We start from the raw sequence: 16,226 nt of genomic DNA, 5'->3' as shown, positions 1-16,226 counted from the left end.
GACAAGCCAACGCGGTGTTAGACCACGTATTGTCGAGCATTGGGCGATCAATTAGGATGCTTCTTTACACTTTGCTTGATTGTTGAACCGTTGGAGACCACTCGGGGCCCGCATGCATCGGAGACATTAATTATAAGCTACTGTACCTCCATCAACGACGTCCCTCGGCACAGCGACTGCAGTGGACAAGGAAGTGGGGAGCCGAGAAATGTCGAGGAGGTGCCTTTGACGGACGATCAAAGGGTCGCCGCTTGCGAGGCGCAGCGGTCCATTGAGTACCCGAGAAGGCTAGACGTCATAAGCGCTCTTATTAATTATAATCACGAGCTTAACTTTTAGACTAGTGGTTATCTACTGACTGGAGTTTTGACGCCCCGTCACGGCCCTTATAGTCGAGTTCTCCCTCGGTCAATTGCCATCGTCACAACACTCACCTCAGACCTAGATAGCAGCACAGCGCAACGCGATAAACCACCATGGCCAACGCAGATCTCCCCCATGTCACTCTCTACTGGTATGTCGTTTGAGTTGTCCAATTGTGCGACCTGAGAAACTGACTAGACCTCCAGGCTTGACCAGTCGCGCTCCCAGCGCATCGTCTGGCTGCTCGAGGCGCTGGAATTGCCCTACACCCTAGAGCTCTTCCATCGCGAGAAGACCATGCTCGCGCCCGCTGAGCTGATGAAGATTCACCCGCTCGGCAAATCACCCGTCATCAAGGTCACGCCTGCCAACGGCGGCGCGCCTCTCACGCTGGCGGAGAGCGGCTGGATGACGCAGTACCTCGTCGAGAACACGCCCACAGGCGCCAAGTTGATGCCCCCCAAGTACAAGGAGGGCCAGGAGGGCAAGATTGGAGGCGAGACCGAGGAGTATATGCGGTACATGTACATCATGCACTACTGCGAGGGCAGCCTCATGCCCATCCTGGTCATGACCATTGTCATCAACGCCCTCAAGTCGCCCCAGGTCCCCTTCTTCATCCGGCCCATTACGGGCGCCGCCGCCAACCGCATCTTCTCCACCTTCATCTTCCCCAACGCCCAGAAGCACATGGGCATGCTCGACGGCATGCTCAAGTCCTCCTCTGGGCGCTACCTCTGCGGCGACAAGCTGACGGCGGCGGACATCCTCATGAGCTTCCCGCTCATCGCGGCCCGGGGACGCCTGGATGAGATTGGCAACTGGGAGGGCGGCTCCTGGGCCAAGGCCTTCCCGGCGATCAACGAGTACGTGGACCGCCTCGAGGCTGAGGAAGGCTACAAGAAGAGTGTGCAGAAGGTGGAGGAGCTCGAGGGCAGGAAATTCCAGCCGTCTTTGTAGTTTATCATGTCACCAGTAATTGATACCATACAATTTGATTATACCGTACGATCACAGACAAGTCGAAGCGAAATGCATAATGAAGCCGGCTCCTTTACCGCATAAACGGATATGTGCATACGCGCAGAGCCTGCGACATGATTCGTCGCTCACCTCGGGGAAGCAAGCCTTCAGGGATCTGATGGGTTGGCCTTCATCTCGAAAATTCACTGAGACGCGACACCTCGGTCACTGACTGGACTCTGTCAGGAAGCACACAATGTCATGTCATTCTCACGTGCACTGTCCGCGACGAGTGCCTGCAAGCTGGGCCACTCACGCTTAGCTGCCCAGCACGGCGCCATCACCTTGGCCAACTCCATTTCGACACGCTCAAACAGCACGAGCTCAACCGATCCCATCGGCTCTGCCTTGGCCGGTGCCCGCAGAGACTCTCCAGCGGCCGAGAAGACGCGCCAGCATGCTCCCAAGGCTGGGGCCCGACGGCCACGCCCGATGCGGCAGAGGAGGCGTCCCTCGCCCGACGATGGTGACGCCGCGATCGCCATCTTCAACGACGTTGTGAGTGACGGTACTCACGACGTCGATCCACCAGATCTCGAGGAGTACTCGAGACCCAGTCGCAACACCCCGCTCGGTACGAATGAATGGCAGCTCACAGCGCGAATCGACCAGGCCATGAAATCCAATGCCCCCGTCAGCCAGCGTCTGGATCACTTTGAGTCGCAGCTCCTCCCAGAACTCCGGGTTCTGGGGTTGCCGTTGCCCCGAGATCTCTTCATCGTGACGCGCCAATTTCTGGGCAGCGCCCGGCGCGAGCTTGTCGGCAGAGCAGTGCCTTTGCCGGGCATCTGTCTGCGCGTCGCGAATCTGGTGGACGCCACGGGCATGGGTGTCTACATGAAGGCCGCTCTCGTCGCCACACTGTGCAATCATCTCAGACACCTGCGAATTGTGCCGCAACGGAGGAGTATGTTTCTCGAGATACTCGAGATTTGGAAGAGCATTTCTCAGGTGCGCCCGGGTCGAGACAAGGCCCAGACCACGACATGGATGCTCCCCGACTTGGAGGAGATCCAGGAGAGGAGGAGATCCATGCAAAATGAGCGCGCCGAGGGAGCTGCAAGGACAGAAGCTTGCCTGGGCGCCATTCTTCCTCAGTACTCCCTAACGCAGCTGCAGTCTGTCATCCCGGCTCTCCTGATCACGCTTGTCACCATCACGAACCCAAAGATTGTCCATGCGTCCTGGGTGGCCGAGGCTATCCCTCTGCTCCGGATCGCAGCCGCCGCCCTGGACGGATGCATCATGCCCGAGGACTATATCCAGGAAGTCTTTGGGACCGGCAGTCTCCTCGTCCCCGATTACAAGGCCTCTGCTCTGGCCACCATCGTCCGAACAGATTGGCCCATGACAGCCACGGTGCTCTCCCAGAACAAGACGAACTGGGAGTCCAACAACCCGCAGCTCGCCATCTCGCACGCCGGTATCGCCTCGACAAAGACCCTCACGCATTTCCACAAGATGGCCAGCCGCGCCCACTCGACAGGCAACATTGGCGCCGTCATGCTGAACTGGGAGAAGCTGCGCACATGGATCCGCGAGGATCCCAGCCTGGCCGCGCAGATCAGGAGCGATCCCGAGTTCCTCGACTTTTGGTTCTTTGTCTTCTGCGCCATAGGCCGGCCCGAACGGGTGGCGGACGCGCAGGCCATGATGGATGAGATAGGGCTCAAGGCAACGATCAAGACGTACACGGGCATGATGCACGGATGGCGGTCTTCGCGAGATCGTGGGCGGATGAATGCGCTGTGGGACAGTATCATCGAGGCAGGCATCCCGCTGGACACCACGGCGTGGACAGAGAGGATCTCCGGCTTGATTGAGCTGGGTGACTTGCAGGGCGGCATCGCGGCGCTCGCCAAGATGCAGGCCACGTGGGAGGATGCGGTCAAGAGAGGCCAGCCGGAGACGGCCGTGAAGCCGACGATTGACGTCTTCAACACAGCGTTCAGCCGCGTCATCCGCTCGGACAGGCAGGCCGCCTTTCAGATCCTCGAGTGGGCTGGCAGGCAAGGCATACAGCCAGATGTATTCACGTACAACGTCCTTCTTCGGGAGTGCTTCAAGGGGGAGAACCCGGCGAGGGATCTGCCCGCGCTCCTCAAGGCGATGAAGCAGCAAGGCATCGAACCGGACGCCTCGACCTTTACCATTCTCCTGGATCATTCGCTTGGCACCATCTCCCAAGCCTCGTCCGATGACAAGATCAAAGCCGTCGAGCATGCCTTTGCCGAACTGCACGCGTCGGGCGTCAAACCCAACCTCATCGTCTTTGGCAAGATGCTCCACGCCGTCGCGTCCGACCAGAACAACTCGGACGCCGTCGTCGACGCGGTGCTCCAGCACATGCACGCCGCTGGCATCAAGCAGATCAGCCCGCACATGGCGCTCACCCTTGTCGACCGCATGCTCAAGCGGCCACACACCACCGCGGATCACGTCGAGGCCTTCCTCGTCAAGTACGGATTCACGACGCGGGAGCTGGGCGACCAGAGCCTGTGGGAGAGCATCGCCGGCGTGTACTCTTATCTCGGCGACACGCAGCGGGCCATGGCCCTGTACGATGAGCTGGCAAGGCGCCATCGGCCCATGACGACGCAGAGCAACCTGCTGTCGTTGCTCACAGCCTTGGTGGAGAATAAGGATGAGCAGGGCGCGCGGAGGGTCGTCAGCCAGACGCTGGAGGTGTTCAAGGGTCTGAGCGCGGAGAGGCGATGGGGTCATCACTTTTGGCACGAGGCGTACAAGTACGGGCTGCTGGAGTGGGAGAGCGCACCGCTGGAACTGCGCAAAGTTCTCGACGCGCGACGGACCAAGACGGACGAGGCCACCCCATTGTCATCATCATCATCATCATCATCATAGACTGTATTATATGTTCACACAAAGCGATACTGTATTACAAATTACGACTCATGCATTCGTTCATCACCAGCTGGTGCCGACTTGTCCCCCAACATGGCCACGACGGCTTCGAATCCCTCGACCTGGTCCTTGCTAATCCCCCGTCCTGCGCCCTGATACTCTCCGTCGCGCACCTCGCCCTGCGAGCCCAGTTCCAGCCCGCTGGTCTTTTCGAGGTACTTTCTCGATGACTGCTCCACGTATTCGCTCCTCTCTCGTCTCCATGACTTTGCCGTGCCCTGCTCGTCGCCCAACACCGCGAGATTGGGTATCAGTTCTCGTAACGAAGTCGAAAGCCCACGCAACGCATTAAGCTGCGATAGGGTGAACTGTGCCGTTGTTGTGATCGGTGTGTCGGACCCAATGCTTGCCAATCCCCTCCTCTCATTGAGGAAGCCAAACGTACTGCTCTCGCTGTCCTCCTCGCCCTCTTTGGGTTCCACCTTGATCCTGTCGTCCGCAGCGGCCCCGACGGCGTGCCGCAGTGCCCGCAGCAGCGCCTCGTTCCTCGCTCTCTGTTTCTGCAGGGCAAGATTCACTTTCTGGCTGGCCTGGTATCGCCTCCGCAGCGCGTTGGTGCCCTCCACGTCCGCGCTGCTGTCGTCCGCAAAGTCAAGACCCTGGTAGTGTGCCAGCCGGACAAAAGGTCGCAGATCCCGAGGCTGCACCGTGAGGATATTCTGCATCGCGTAGAGCTCCAGTTTGTCAAAATTGCGATCAATCGACGCCGTCAGCAGGGTTTCGAGCTGATGTGTGCCATTCTCGATTTCATGGCGCGCCGCGTCCTCGGCCGTGCCTGTTTCCCCAGCGCGAAACCCAATGTTGGCTGCCGGCAAGCCCAGAAGTAGATCTTCAATGGACACCAGAGCACGGTCGGAGAGGACGTTTACTGTGTTGATAATGTCGTCGAGCAGAGTGACCGGGGGGAACCCAAGATGCTCAGTCAGCAGCTCGTAGTCTGAATTGGTGCTCATGATGGTACTTTAGACGCAATGTGACGCGTCTTATTTTGCGTATCTGTGAGTTTGGTGTTTCTGTGACGAGTACGACTGCAAAATCCTAGTCATAGAACAGCAATTGGTGAGATTCGACGCGTCAGAGCAGCTATCAGCTTGTCGTGAGCGGCCTTTGTTGAGATGCTTGACTTGGTCATGATGGCGGCCTGAACGCAATTCTACGTCCATCAAAACATGTCTACCCTGTACCCGTGCCTGTACCTTTGCCTGGAATGTCGGACTGCTCCGCCCCACTTGCCGCGACGTCACCCCGCGCACGCACCACTTTATCACACACGACCCAGACATTGGGCTTTGGCCTAATCACACCCTTTCTCTTCACCGATGGGTCTACATTCATCATGTCCAAGTACAAAGACCTCGTGAAGGGTGGGTGGCATCCAGAAAAAAGCCGTGGCACGGAGAAGAAGGGCATCCGTGGTCAAGTGGTATAGTCCTCCCCATTCCCTACTGACGACCGCTGTGCGCTGACCCAGACAGAGTGGGCTTGTCCGCGGTAACAAAGATGATCCCTCAACAAAGGCCCAAAACCATGTGTCTGTGCCTATAACGTCTCTCAAGGATCCTTCGTCATTTGCGCCGCCACCGAAGCGCACCGCCAACGGCGCGCTCCCTCCTCCTCCCCCACGCTCTACTGAGACCCGGCAAGTCGTCGCGGCGCCCAGCAAGTATCAAGACCCAAGGGGACCACCTGTTCCACCACCGCCCAAGACCTCGGCGGAGCAGTCGCAGTTGGAATACTATCAGAAGTATGGCATCTCGCAGCAGGAAGAATTGGAGCAGGAGGAAGAGGAGAAGCCCAGGGGCCCGTACAGGGCCAACACAACTGGGTTGAGTGTGGATCACTTGCCGAAACCGCCGGGGAGGAGAGATGGCGCTGATGGAAGGGGACCGCCCGAGCTCGAAGCGAGCACCTCAGCCCGACAGTCCCCTTCACTGCCGGCGAGAGGTTCGCCAGCATTGCCGTCGAGGCAGCCAGCCGCGATCATGCCCCCACCGAGCGCCAAGCCAAGCCTCCCACCCAGGCTCCCCGCGAGGACTAACTCGGCGGCGACAAACAGCAGTCAAGAGTCCGAGCCATCCGGAGGCCTGCTCAACGAAGGCGCAGTGAACAGATTGGGCGCTGCTGGGGTGAATGTCCCTGGGTTGGGCATCAGGGGCCAGCAGGCATCACCAAGCCCACCTCCACCACCCAGGCAGAGTGCTGCGCCGGTCAACGAGCTACAGAACCGCTTCTCAAAGCTCAGGACTACACAATCGCAAACCCAAGATCCGCCATCTGAGGGAACCACGTGGGCGCAGAAACAGCAGGCTCTCAACACGGCTTCGAATTTCCAGAAGGATCCCTCCAGTATATCAATGTCGGACGCGAGGTCGGCCGCAGGCACGGCGAACAGCTTCCGGCAAAGACATGGGGCCCAGATTGCTTCGGGGGCCAAGACAGCAAACAGTCTGGACCAGAGATTCGGAGTGTCGAGCAAGCTTGGTGGGTTTGCCAGAGGCCAACAGGCACAGCCAGAGGAAAGCGAGCCAGCGTCCGCGCCAGCACCCGCGCCGCAGCTGCTGCCGACGCGACCTATCCAGTCCTCGCATCAGGAGGCGCAGCCAGCTTTACTACCTAGTCAGCCTCTCAAAGCAGTAGCTGCCGCCAAGAAGAAGCCGCCGCCGCCTCCTCCGAAGAAGAAACCGGGTCTTGCAGCGCTGCCAGCTGCGACTCAAGTGGGCACTGATGAGGATCAGCCACCTCCGATACCCATGTCTACGCGACCGACATTCTAAACTTGAATTTATTTTCACATCACACGAGCGCGCATCGATTTGTTTGTAGATCAAGGTGGGTTGGCTGGTTATTCATATCTTCATGTAGATCCAGCATCTTGACAAAGGGAAGAGGGTCATTGAATCAGCTCATGCGCAGTTGTATAGCTGTGCTTTTTCATATCACATGCCATATCCATCCACCATCGTTTTCGTCATCCCAGGCTCCAGTCCGATCGCTTAGACCTTCATCTCCTCAAGACCGTGCTTCCAGGCGATGATATAGGGGGTGACACCGTCCTCACGGTAGTTGAGCAGAACGACCCTGGTCTAGTTAGCATTCCGAGCGTCACAGACGGACGAGCACTTGTACTCACATGCCGTCGACATCCTGCGACTCGCCAGTGTAGAACTCAAAGTCCTTGAAGTTGGGGAGGAGCTTCTCCTTAACGTAGGTCTGGGCGCCCTTCTCAAACTCGGCAATGGTCTCGGGCGAGGCGCCCTTCTCGGTCAACTTGGCCTTGACGGCCTTCATGTAGCCCTTGAGGTGGGAGAGGTAGGACTTCTTGTCGAAAACGGTGCTCTGCAGGCGGAAAGAGTTGACGACGTTGTTGACCTTGACCTCGGCATCGTCAAGGGCCTCCTCGGCCTCCTCGGCGGAGGCGTTGGCGCCAGTGTTGACCTCGACGGCGCCCTCTGTGACCATAGCACAGTCGACCTCGTAGACAACATTGTCGACAAGCTTGGGGTCGTACGAGTCGGAGACGATCTCGTCGCCGGTGAGGATATCCTGAGCGGGGTCAGTCAGTACATGGCGGGGCAGTCCGTGGGATCGCGACACGCTCTGTGTCCTGTACAGGCGGGCGAGTGTGTCGCTGATGGGAACGCACCTTGTAGATGAGCATGTTGGCGGTGTTCGGGTTGACTTGGAATGTGGATGGGGCAGAAGAGTTAGGTGGCTGCTAGAGGAACAATTTCAAGAGCGAGGAGGGGAGGGAAGTCAAAAGGTTGTCCAAGGGTTTCAATATCGTTGGTGGGGTTGGGACGCTATTCCGCTTCGAGCCGCTGCGCAGGAAAAAACTTCGTCCAATGAAAAGGCCACTTTGGGTCAATGCGCCGCGCAGCCAGTCTTCTCGTCGTTTGACATCTACAGCGCGTGTTCACTGTTAAAGGTAGGTTTTTGGATGGCAATCGTGTGGTTGACACTGGGTCTATCTTCTGATTGTCAAATGATGAAATTGGAGGGCTTGAAGATCTTGCCAGTGAGGCTGACTATCTATGTATGGCCAGCCAGCTCACAAATATATCAGCGGAATGGATGCAAGTTATGCACATGAAATTGTCGGCTCAACTAAACTCTTAGGTTGACACTTGTGTGGATCTTTATGTGAGCAAACCTCGACCAGGCTCATGGACAGCTTCCACACCCAATTTGCGCCGATCAAAGTTTGGCGGCCCAACACTAAGGTACCATCATGGTCGGGTATAGGGTGGGAGAATCACTGACAGTCCAATTCCGTAATACAGGCAGGGTCTTTGGGCGCGCGGTCGACGTGGTGGCCTGGATTTCCTTGGCTCAAACAAGCCCTCGGACTCGCGAACTCGCGTCGCTTCCTCGCTCTCGCTACGTAATTAGTCGTCGAAATCCAAATCATCAGGGGTTTCCACTCAGAAAAGTAAACCTACTAGTTGAAGATGGAACCGTGACAGCCCAGATGTGGAGCAAATTCGATCAGATAAAATCATGGCAATCAGGAGAGCCGGGAATCGCGCGTTCCGTTTCCGACGCAACAACGCCACTTTGCTGATCTCGCCCCTGCCTGCCAGACACACGCCATCAACCTGACGTCTTCCACTCAAACTCAACCCCGACACTCCTTTCCTGGGCCAGATACCACTCCCTGTTCATTGACATTCCTTGCCTCCTTCACGCCGCTCCTTTATCACACCTCGAAGATCCTCTGCAATTTTTCAGCCATTCGACGCGCATCACGCTCCAGACGTTGACTGAGCCGTTCTGCCTTGATTACTCCAGAACCTTGTCTCATCCGCCCCTTCCGAGCGCCTCTCCTGCGAGTAGTAATACTCCACGACCGCCACTGGGCCTATCTATCGCAAAGAACGTTGCGCGGGCGCGCTTAATCGACTCCTAATCGACCCGACGAATACATAATTATTACTACGCCCTTGTTGGCTTGTCCTCGAATACACCGACACTCGCACACGACCAGTTTGACCACTGCCAGCCATGGTGAACGACTCGGCGAGCAGCCCAAACAACATGGCTGCCAATCATTCTCTATTCGATACCAGCCTTCCGCCACTGCCAGACTATGAGCTCACCCTACAGTCCGACATGCTGCCTTTCATATCGGACTTCTGGCTCAATCTCATCGCACCCATTATCGTGTACTGGACCATGTCTATGATGTTCCACGCCGTCGATACCCTAGACCTATTCCCACAATATCGCCTCCATACGCCAGAGGAAATAACGAAGAGGAATCACGTCTCGCGATACGAGGTCTTGCGCGATGTCATCATTCAACACATCATCCAGGTCCTGGGCGGCGCTGTGCTTTCGTTGACTGAACCGCCTGAGATGACCGGCAAGGACGAGTACAACGTTGCCGTCTGGGCGACCCGCCTGAGGCTGTCGCAGCGCATCCTGCCTGGCCTTTTGAGTCTCGTTGGACTCAATGCGACGGCAATCTCCAAGAACATGGCTACGTCGCACCCCATCTTGGCTGGCGCGTTGGCTGGAGGATACTACCCCTTCCTGACCACGGACGCACACGTGCCATCGTTTGCGCCTTGGGAGTTGATGTGTGCCAAATTCATCTACTGGGTAGCAATTCCAGCTGTCCAGCTATTCGTAGGAGTTGCTTTCTTGGACACCTGGCAGTACTTTCTCCACCGTCTCATGCACATGAACAAGTGGATGTACAGTGAGTCTCTCCCATCCCCTTGTCCTTGGACTACTAGGCAGACGCTGACCCTTCTTCTTAGCTACCTTCCACTCGCGTCACCATCGTCTCTACGTGCCCTATGCCTATGGCGCTCTGTACAACCACCCGTTTGAGGGCTTCCTGCTGGACACACTGGGCGCCGCCATCGCTTTCAAAATCGCCGGCATGACCCTGCGTCAGGGCATGTTCTTCTTCTGCTTCTCCTCGATGAAGACCGTTGACGACCACTGCGGCTATGCGTTCCCTTGGGACCCATTGCAAGCTATTACTAGCAACAATGCTGCATACCACGACATCCATCATCAGACATGGGGCATCAAGACGAACTTTTCGCAGCCTTGGTTCACTTTCTGGGACTGTCTGCTCGGGACCAAGTACGAGGGCAAACGGACAGACCGTTTGGCAGACAAGAAGCGCGAGCAGGAAAAGGCGGCAACCAGGGCGAAGTGAGTTGGATCAAGCGACATTGCATTTCGGGGAATACGGGAGACACACACAGCGACGACATGCATGATTTCCGTTTCGTGATGCTGCTCTCTCAAATTCGACAAGAGAGGGCGCGTCTTTTTACTTCTGCATGATGCTTCGATTTTGCAGCAAGACTAGCATCGCTGCATACAAATTTGGGACACAGTCTTTTTCCTCTTGGAGCATGGCGGCGTTCGGACTTGCTTGCTTGGTAGGACCAGTGGCGCGAGGCCAGTAATGCTGGTGTCGTTGGCCTGCGCCCTGCGCAAAGAGAGACGCCATCCTTGACCTATGCGAAAAGGAGGCCTGGGATACGGGTCATTCTGGTATGGTTGGCTGGCTTTGCCTGGGCGCACTCGGCGCTGCAGACCTACGGCACGTAGATGGGCGAGCTCGAGGTTCGCTCCTACAATTTCATCTACATGGAATAATTACATTATCCTAATCATTCACATAAGCACTGCTTTCCACGTAGTTGCTAGTCTAAGAAGTGCGCGTCATTTGGAATTCGCATGCCAGTGTATTTCATCGCATCGGACTCTTACGTTTATGAATGGAGTTCCCGTTCGTCACTATAGTTATCGATGGGACTCTCACAGTTATCAAAAGTTATGTCCTTGTTGCTACAGTTATCAATATGACTCTCACAGTTATATATGGTTATTCCTCGTCACTATAGTTTTGGAGGAGACTCACAGATATCCATGTCCTCATAACTACCTATAGTTACCAATGTGACTCTCAGTGATGGATGGTTATTGGCCCGTAACTATAGTTATAGATGCGACTCTCATAGTTGTGCACGTGACTCTCATAGTTATCGACAGCTATCGATTGGACTCTTGTACTACGTAGTTATAGATCGTTGCATAGCTACCGCAGGTATTGATCCATCGCATCTAATATAACCACTGAGATTTGGCGTGTCATGATTCTGGTAAGTTTGCGCGGTCTATCACACAATCTGACCTTACACCGGCGCGTCTGTGATGCGGCATATGTGGGAGCATTAGTTCCGACAGTTACATCATCTCGGTGAGCATGCAAGCCAAGTCGTGCGAACCTGCGAGGTGGGAGCGTTGGGCCTTGGCGGCGCTGAGTGAATTGGCATTCGATGCCGCCAGTTGGTGGTAGTATTAATCATTAGTACTTAGTAGCAATAATGACTCGAGACAGGGCTGGCCAGGTACCAACGTCGGAGTGACCTCATTGCCGGGATGGAATGGAAGGTGCTCTTGGCTGAAGCCGATCATGCATGCTGCTTGCGGCAGTTGCGCAAGGTGAGGTATGAGACGAGTCGAAGCTTCCAAAGTTTGTCAATGTGCTGCCATTGATGAGTGTCTAGCCCATTGCCCGCATCACGATTCAGAAGAGCGGACCAAGTTTATCGCGTTTCAATTAATCAACAGCAAGGAAAATGAAGCAAGACATTGGCTACCAAGCTGAACAAGATCCAGTAAACGCCGACGCGCAGCCCACATGGCAAGATGAGCAGGCTGAAAGACCCCTGAACAGCCGGACCCTCATTTGTCGATGGCGGAGGCGCACTGCCAATCAGGGGCCGCGTTGTCCAGATCTCGGAACGGCTGGTTGGGAAATCCAAGGTGAAGGCGTCTCCAAGTGGCAGCTTGGCGCGCCTGAAGCTGTTGACGAGGCCGCCATGGCCTTTCCCATTGAAGCTTACCTGCCGCTCTCCGGTAAATGCGGGAGATGGAACTGGGCGAGACCAGCCTCATAAGGGCCCTGACCCTGAAGGCCGGTCCTCTTCGTCCTCACCTCCATCTCCCGCTCGACGACGACCCCAAGTTCAACGACCTGAGAGTTCAGCCTGTGCTGTGCGTACGCGTTTGTGTGACCAGCCTCAGCAGTCTGCGGAACTGCCATTGGACGGACCGTTGTCACCACGTAGCACAACACGAAAGTGGCTGTGGATCAATCGCCCCATTTACGACACAATTGGAAACCTCGCCTCAAACGGTGAGACGAACTGAGGCGCGATCAGGCCTAGAACACGACATACGAAGAGCTCGAAAGTCCAGTCCTCAACAGCTTCTTCTTCAGCGCCCTCGCTGCTTGCAAGCAAAGGGAAAGAAAGCTTGGCGAGAGCTGGGCCTCATTTCACAAACGGAGCAGTTCTTCGCACGGCTCAGCGCTTGCCGGCGCCAATTCTGTACAAACACGGTCAAGAGGCCTGCCATTGGCCAATGCCCTGTGGTACCCAATCTCCTGGAATTGGATCCTCAATCAGAACAAGCGCGGCATTGTGCATTCACTGCATTGCGACAACCTGCGACCTCGAGTTGTTGGGCGCGCAGGCGGTGTTGGTGTTTCAGGCGCAGAGACAGACCAAGCAGCAGTCGGTGTGTTGGAGCGCCTTGACGTGGTGCTAATAGCAAGCCACCACCAGATCACACGCGTCTGTTAGTGTCAGCTCCGGCGCTTCCACAGCCAGTCCGTGTAAGCGCCCAGGGACTCACTCCAGCCAGTCCTCCAAGCATCGACAGCCAACGAGCAGCACGCATCGCTTGCGTTGGGCGCTTCGAGAGGACGAGAGAATCCAGAAACAGAAACGAAAGAGGAAACCCCATGTTTGGCTCCATCATTGAATTTCTAAGTTAGAAACGTGGTTCCTCTGTTTCATCCTTCACTATGGATCCTTCGACCACGCTCGTCACCTTTTTATTGTGAGCATCTCTCTTTTCCTTGCTTTTCAAAATCCCGAGTTCTTCTCTTCGTTTCTCGAGTCCGTTCCAGTCATTACCTTCTTCACCTCTCGCTGGCCGAACTTCCCGGGGGCTTGTTCACTGCCACCCACCGTTTCCCACTTGTCTGAGCCCACCGCGTGCTCCAATCCGAGCGAGTCCAGTCCCCTGACTGAGGATTGCGCCTGCGACATCCCGCAATGGCCGTGACAATGACGACAAGGTGGAAAAACATCCAAATGCACAGACAGGACAAGCATCACCTCAAGCACAAGCACGCTCATTCCGAGCCTCACCGTGTCTTGCCCGGGGCTTCAGCCTCACGGCCGGGGCCACCGGTGCTGTCATCAACACGGTATGCGTTTCATTCATTAATCATTTCCCTTCAGCCTTACCCATTCCCATGGTCTCCATAATACGCCTTGCTATTCTTGTCCTTTATTTCCCGAAATTCCAAGAACCCTTGCCTGTCTCTTCCGCCCACGTACCCATGGCCCATGACCACATCAGTCATTTGCGCATCGGACTTTCATGGATGCCCCTGGGTCAATCCATGATGTGTCACTCAAAATGATTGACATTCTCATTTACCGTGCTGCGAGTGCGCGGCGAGCCAACCCAAGCGGACGGGCTCGCTGTTGATTGCCAAAGACACACATGCATATATCTTATTCTTGTTGGGCCTCGTGGCATCGCATCTGCGCATGCCTGCAGGCTGCATAAGCACCAGATGCTGGCTTATCATTACTTGTGAGCTTGCTCACCTGGGGCCAGCCATCCAATCAACCAACCCCTGGCGCCGGACGAGACAAGAGCACGGACATAGCACCACCACTGCCGTATCCAGGCATAGCAGACAGCACAGCCCTCGAGTCTCAGTCTCACTCTCACCGGCATTTCCCCCCGCTTCTGCGCTTGCACGTCCGTTTCAGACTCGGATCAGGAGTCGAGTGACACGCATCCACGTTGCCCTGCCTCTCCAAGTGTGGCTTCTTAACTGCATCCGTGCCCGAAATGGCAACTTGCATACCACCAGAGCTCGATGATTCCCAAAGCCCAGTCAGACATTTCTGTGATTATTACAGACCATTCCAGACGCTGACACCGCGCGTGCAGACAGACACATCCTTCCGTCCAGTCGGTCAACCTCATTGGGTCCTGGGACAATTTCAGCACTGGCTACCCCATGGACCGTGATCCTCGCCGCGGCAAGGGTCAGTGGAAGGGGTGCCATACTTTCCGGGACATTATATGTGACGAGGACCTATCCAGAACCAGGGACGGGGGCCTGACTATGGGGAACACGTACTATTACTATGTAAGTCAACTTCTCCCCCATGATGACCATTGCTGCGCCATCCACCCTTCCTCAGCTCACCACGGCCGATCACTATTAACGGCTGCTTTCCTCACAGTACGAAGTGGATGGCAATACGGAAACACACGATCCGAGCATGCCGTCAACCAATGCTTGTCCTTACTTGCCTGGACAGACAGTCAACAGTCTGGCTGTGCCCTCACAGCAAAGCCTTCGTCAACGGAGTGCGTCACTCACATCAATGCGTATCACCGACTACCAAGCTCTCGACCCTGCCGCCAAGTTCCTCCCACCACAGCCCATGCTCACTTCACCTACGGATTCAGTTGCGTTGAGGAAAAAAACAGCACCCACCATGCTTCGCAACGCTGCCTCCAGTCGCTCGCTATCGCCTGCGCCAGCGTGGAAGAAGCTCTTCGGCAGCAAAGGCCGCGAGGATGACCGTGGACGGTCAAGGGATCGTGATGCGCAGAGTGGTAGCTCCGCAACTACGCGCGATTGTGATCGCAGTACTGGTTCCTCAAGGAGTCGGAACCGATCGATATCCCCAGAATCACTACGACGCTTTCTGTCCGACGATCAACCAAGCAGGCCAGGCTCGAACCTAAGTGAGCGTCCGGCCTTGGTCATCCCAGAGGACATTGCGGAGGAGAATGAGGACGACGACAATTTCGCCACGTCCGCCGTCTCAGAGACACAGCCGTACTACACAAGACTGTCCCCGCCACCTGCTCAACGATCAACATCTTCAGAGACCGTGCCTCTCACAATCAAGAACCTGAGTTCACTCACCCTCACAACGGAACGTCCGACGAGTCGACGACCGACGGCGGTCCACCCAGGCGATTCAGCTGACCCTGCTGGACCTGCTTCCCAGCCGCAGAGCAGCTACCTGACATCGGCCACATCTTCGGATCTGACCTCGCCTGAGTCGGCGGGCACTCCCGAGTCCGAGACTCTGACCTTTTACGACGACTCCGTGGATGACGACGACTGTACATCGACGTCCGCGCACGACTCGCAGGCCCTGCCGATCCAGCAGTTTCCCGCCCTTCGATCGCGCCTCACAGGCTACAGCCTACCTCGCGTCCACGAGGCGGACGAGCCACAGCAGCTCAAGCACCGGCCGACATTTGGGCGCAAGGACGGTCCGCGCCTCTTGGCACCCGTCGACACGTCTCTCTATCCCACCTCCAACGCCCACTATCTCCCCACGCCCGCCGACACTGGTGTCGACGACTTCGTGGCCGAGATGGGCTGGATGGTCGACAGCATCGGCTCCCGATGATCCGTCTTCGCCCGAACCGCGATCTACACAGATACGCAACCACACTCTCACACACACAACACACCACCACTCATTAATCCGCGTTGGCGACTCTAGTGGGTTCGTCTCCAACAGCACACACATCATACTATCATACAAGACCCTGAAGCATCGAGAAGGCGTTGGTCAGGGGACCTTCTTTTCTTATTCGTTTACATGGCGCTTTGGACTATGGGGCGCAGGCTGGCATTAGGGTGGGTACATTGCAGGGCAAATCAAAACGGGACCCAATGACGGCGAGGAGAACATGGCTTATGAACAATCGGCGCTTGGGCCACTGGGTTGGCTTGATTCTAATGTTATTATTAGAGACACAGATATTTGTGCTCGCAAAGCGTCCTCGCGGGCTAGACACAAAGTGAAATCGAAGACAGCCAT

General features: G+C 56.2%; 8 protein-coding genes across 8 annotated transcripts; 6 read left to right on the top strand and 2 right to left on the bottom strand.

Annotated features, from left to right (window-relative positions):
• The first annotated feature begins 368 nt into the window (after window positions 1-368).
• On the top strand, window positions 369-1,372 carry F5Z01DRAFT_659487 (glutathione S-transferase). The gene has a single exon (XM_046263775.1). The coding sequence runs from the start codon at window positions 661-663 to the stop codon at window positions 1,321-1,323; it is 663 nt and encodes a 220-aa protein (XP_046116725.1). The 5' UTR covers window positions 369-660; the 3' UTR covers window positions 1,324-1,372.
• A 131-nt stretch (window positions 1,373-1,503) lies between these two features.
• On the top strand, window positions 1,504-4,309 carry F5Z01DRAFT_659486 (uncharacterized protein). Its single transcript, XM_046263774.1, has one exon. The coding sequence runs from the start codon at window positions 1,588-1,590 to the stop codon at window positions 4,249-4,251; it is 2,664 nt and encodes an 887-aa protein (XP_046116724.1). The 5' UTR covers window positions 1,504-1,587; the 3' UTR covers window positions 4,252-4,309.
• On the bottom strand, window positions 4,251-5,442 carry F5Z01DRAFT_659485 (Mis12 protein-domain-containing protein). Its single transcript, XM_046263773.1, has one exon. It carries the CDS (start codon window positions 5,262-5,264, stop codon window positions 4,293-4,295), a length of 972 nt encoding a protein of 323 aa, XP_046116723.1. The 5' UTR covers window positions 5,265-5,442; the 3' UTR covers window positions 4,251-4,292.
• Window positions 5,392-7,500, top strand: F5Z01DRAFT_185876 (uncharacterized protein). Its single transcript, XM_046257975.1, has 3 exons — window positions 5,392-5,734; window positions 5,787-7,392; window positions 7,470-7,500. The coding sequence occupies exons 1-2, from the start codon at window positions 5,519-5,521 to the stop codon at window positions 7,083-7,085; spliced, it is 1,515 nt and encodes a 504-aa protein (XP_046116722.1). The 5' UTR covers window positions 5,392-5,518; the 3' UTR covers window positions 7,086-7,392; window positions 7,470-7,500.
• F5Z01DRAFT_682371 (Mss4-like protein) lies at window positions 7,305-7,969 on the bottom strand (the record flags this gene model as incomplete). Its single annotated transcript, XM_046265759.1, has 3 exons — window positions 7,305-7,389; window positions 7,442-7,854; window positions 7,955-7,969. The coding sequence occupies 3 exons, from the start codon at window positions 7,967-7,969 to the stop codon at window positions 7,305-7,307; spliced, it is 513 nt and encodes a 170-aa protein (XP_046116721.1).
• An 888-nt stretch (window positions 7,970-8,857) lies between these two features.
• On the top strand, window positions 8,858-10,638 carry F5Z01DRAFT_185965 (putative sphinganine hydroxylase Sur2). Its single transcript, XM_046257976.1, has 2 exons — window positions 8,858-10,012; window positions 10,074-10,638. The coding sequence occupies exons 1-2, from the start codon at window positions 9,313-9,315 to the stop codon at window positions 10,481-10,483; spliced, it is 1,110 nt and encodes a 369-aa protein (XP_046116720.1). The 5' UTR covers window positions 8,858-9,312; the 3' UTR covers window positions 10,484-10,638.
• A 1,176-nt stretch (window positions 10,639-11,814) lies between these two features.
• On the top strand, window positions 11,815-13,045 carry F5Z01DRAFT_185830 (uncharacterized protein). Its single transcript, XM_046257974.1, has one exon. It carries the CDS (start codon window positions 12,203-12,205, stop codon window positions 12,878-12,880), a length of 678 nt encoding a protein of 225 aa, XP_046116719.1. The 5' UTR covers window positions 11,815-12,202; the 3' UTR covers window positions 12,881-13,045.
• F5Z01DRAFT_185816 (uncharacterized protein) lies at window positions 13,016-15,955 on the top strand. The gene is made up of 3 exons (XM_046257973.1): window positions 13,016-13,185; window positions 14,320-14,521; window positions 14,619-15,955. The coding sequence occupies exons 1-3, from the start codon at window positions 13,151-13,153 to the stop codon at window positions 15,807-15,809; spliced, it is 1,428 nt and encodes a 475-aa protein (XP_046116718.1). The 5' UTR covers window positions 13,016-13,150; the 3' UTR covers window positions 15,810-15,955.
• Window positions 15,956-16,226: the final 271 nt, after the last annotated feature.

This window comes from Emericellopsis atlantica (genome assembly GCF_019669845.1).
Source record: "Emericellopsis atlantica unplaced genomic scaffold F5Z01scaffold_19, whole genome shotgun sequence".
Classification (NCBI taxonomy): Eukaryota; Fungi; Ascomycota; class Sordariomycetes; order Hypocreales; family Bionectriaceae; genus Emericellopsis; species Emericellopsis atlantica.
This window is presented reverse-complemented; position numbering and strand designations above follow the sequence as displayed.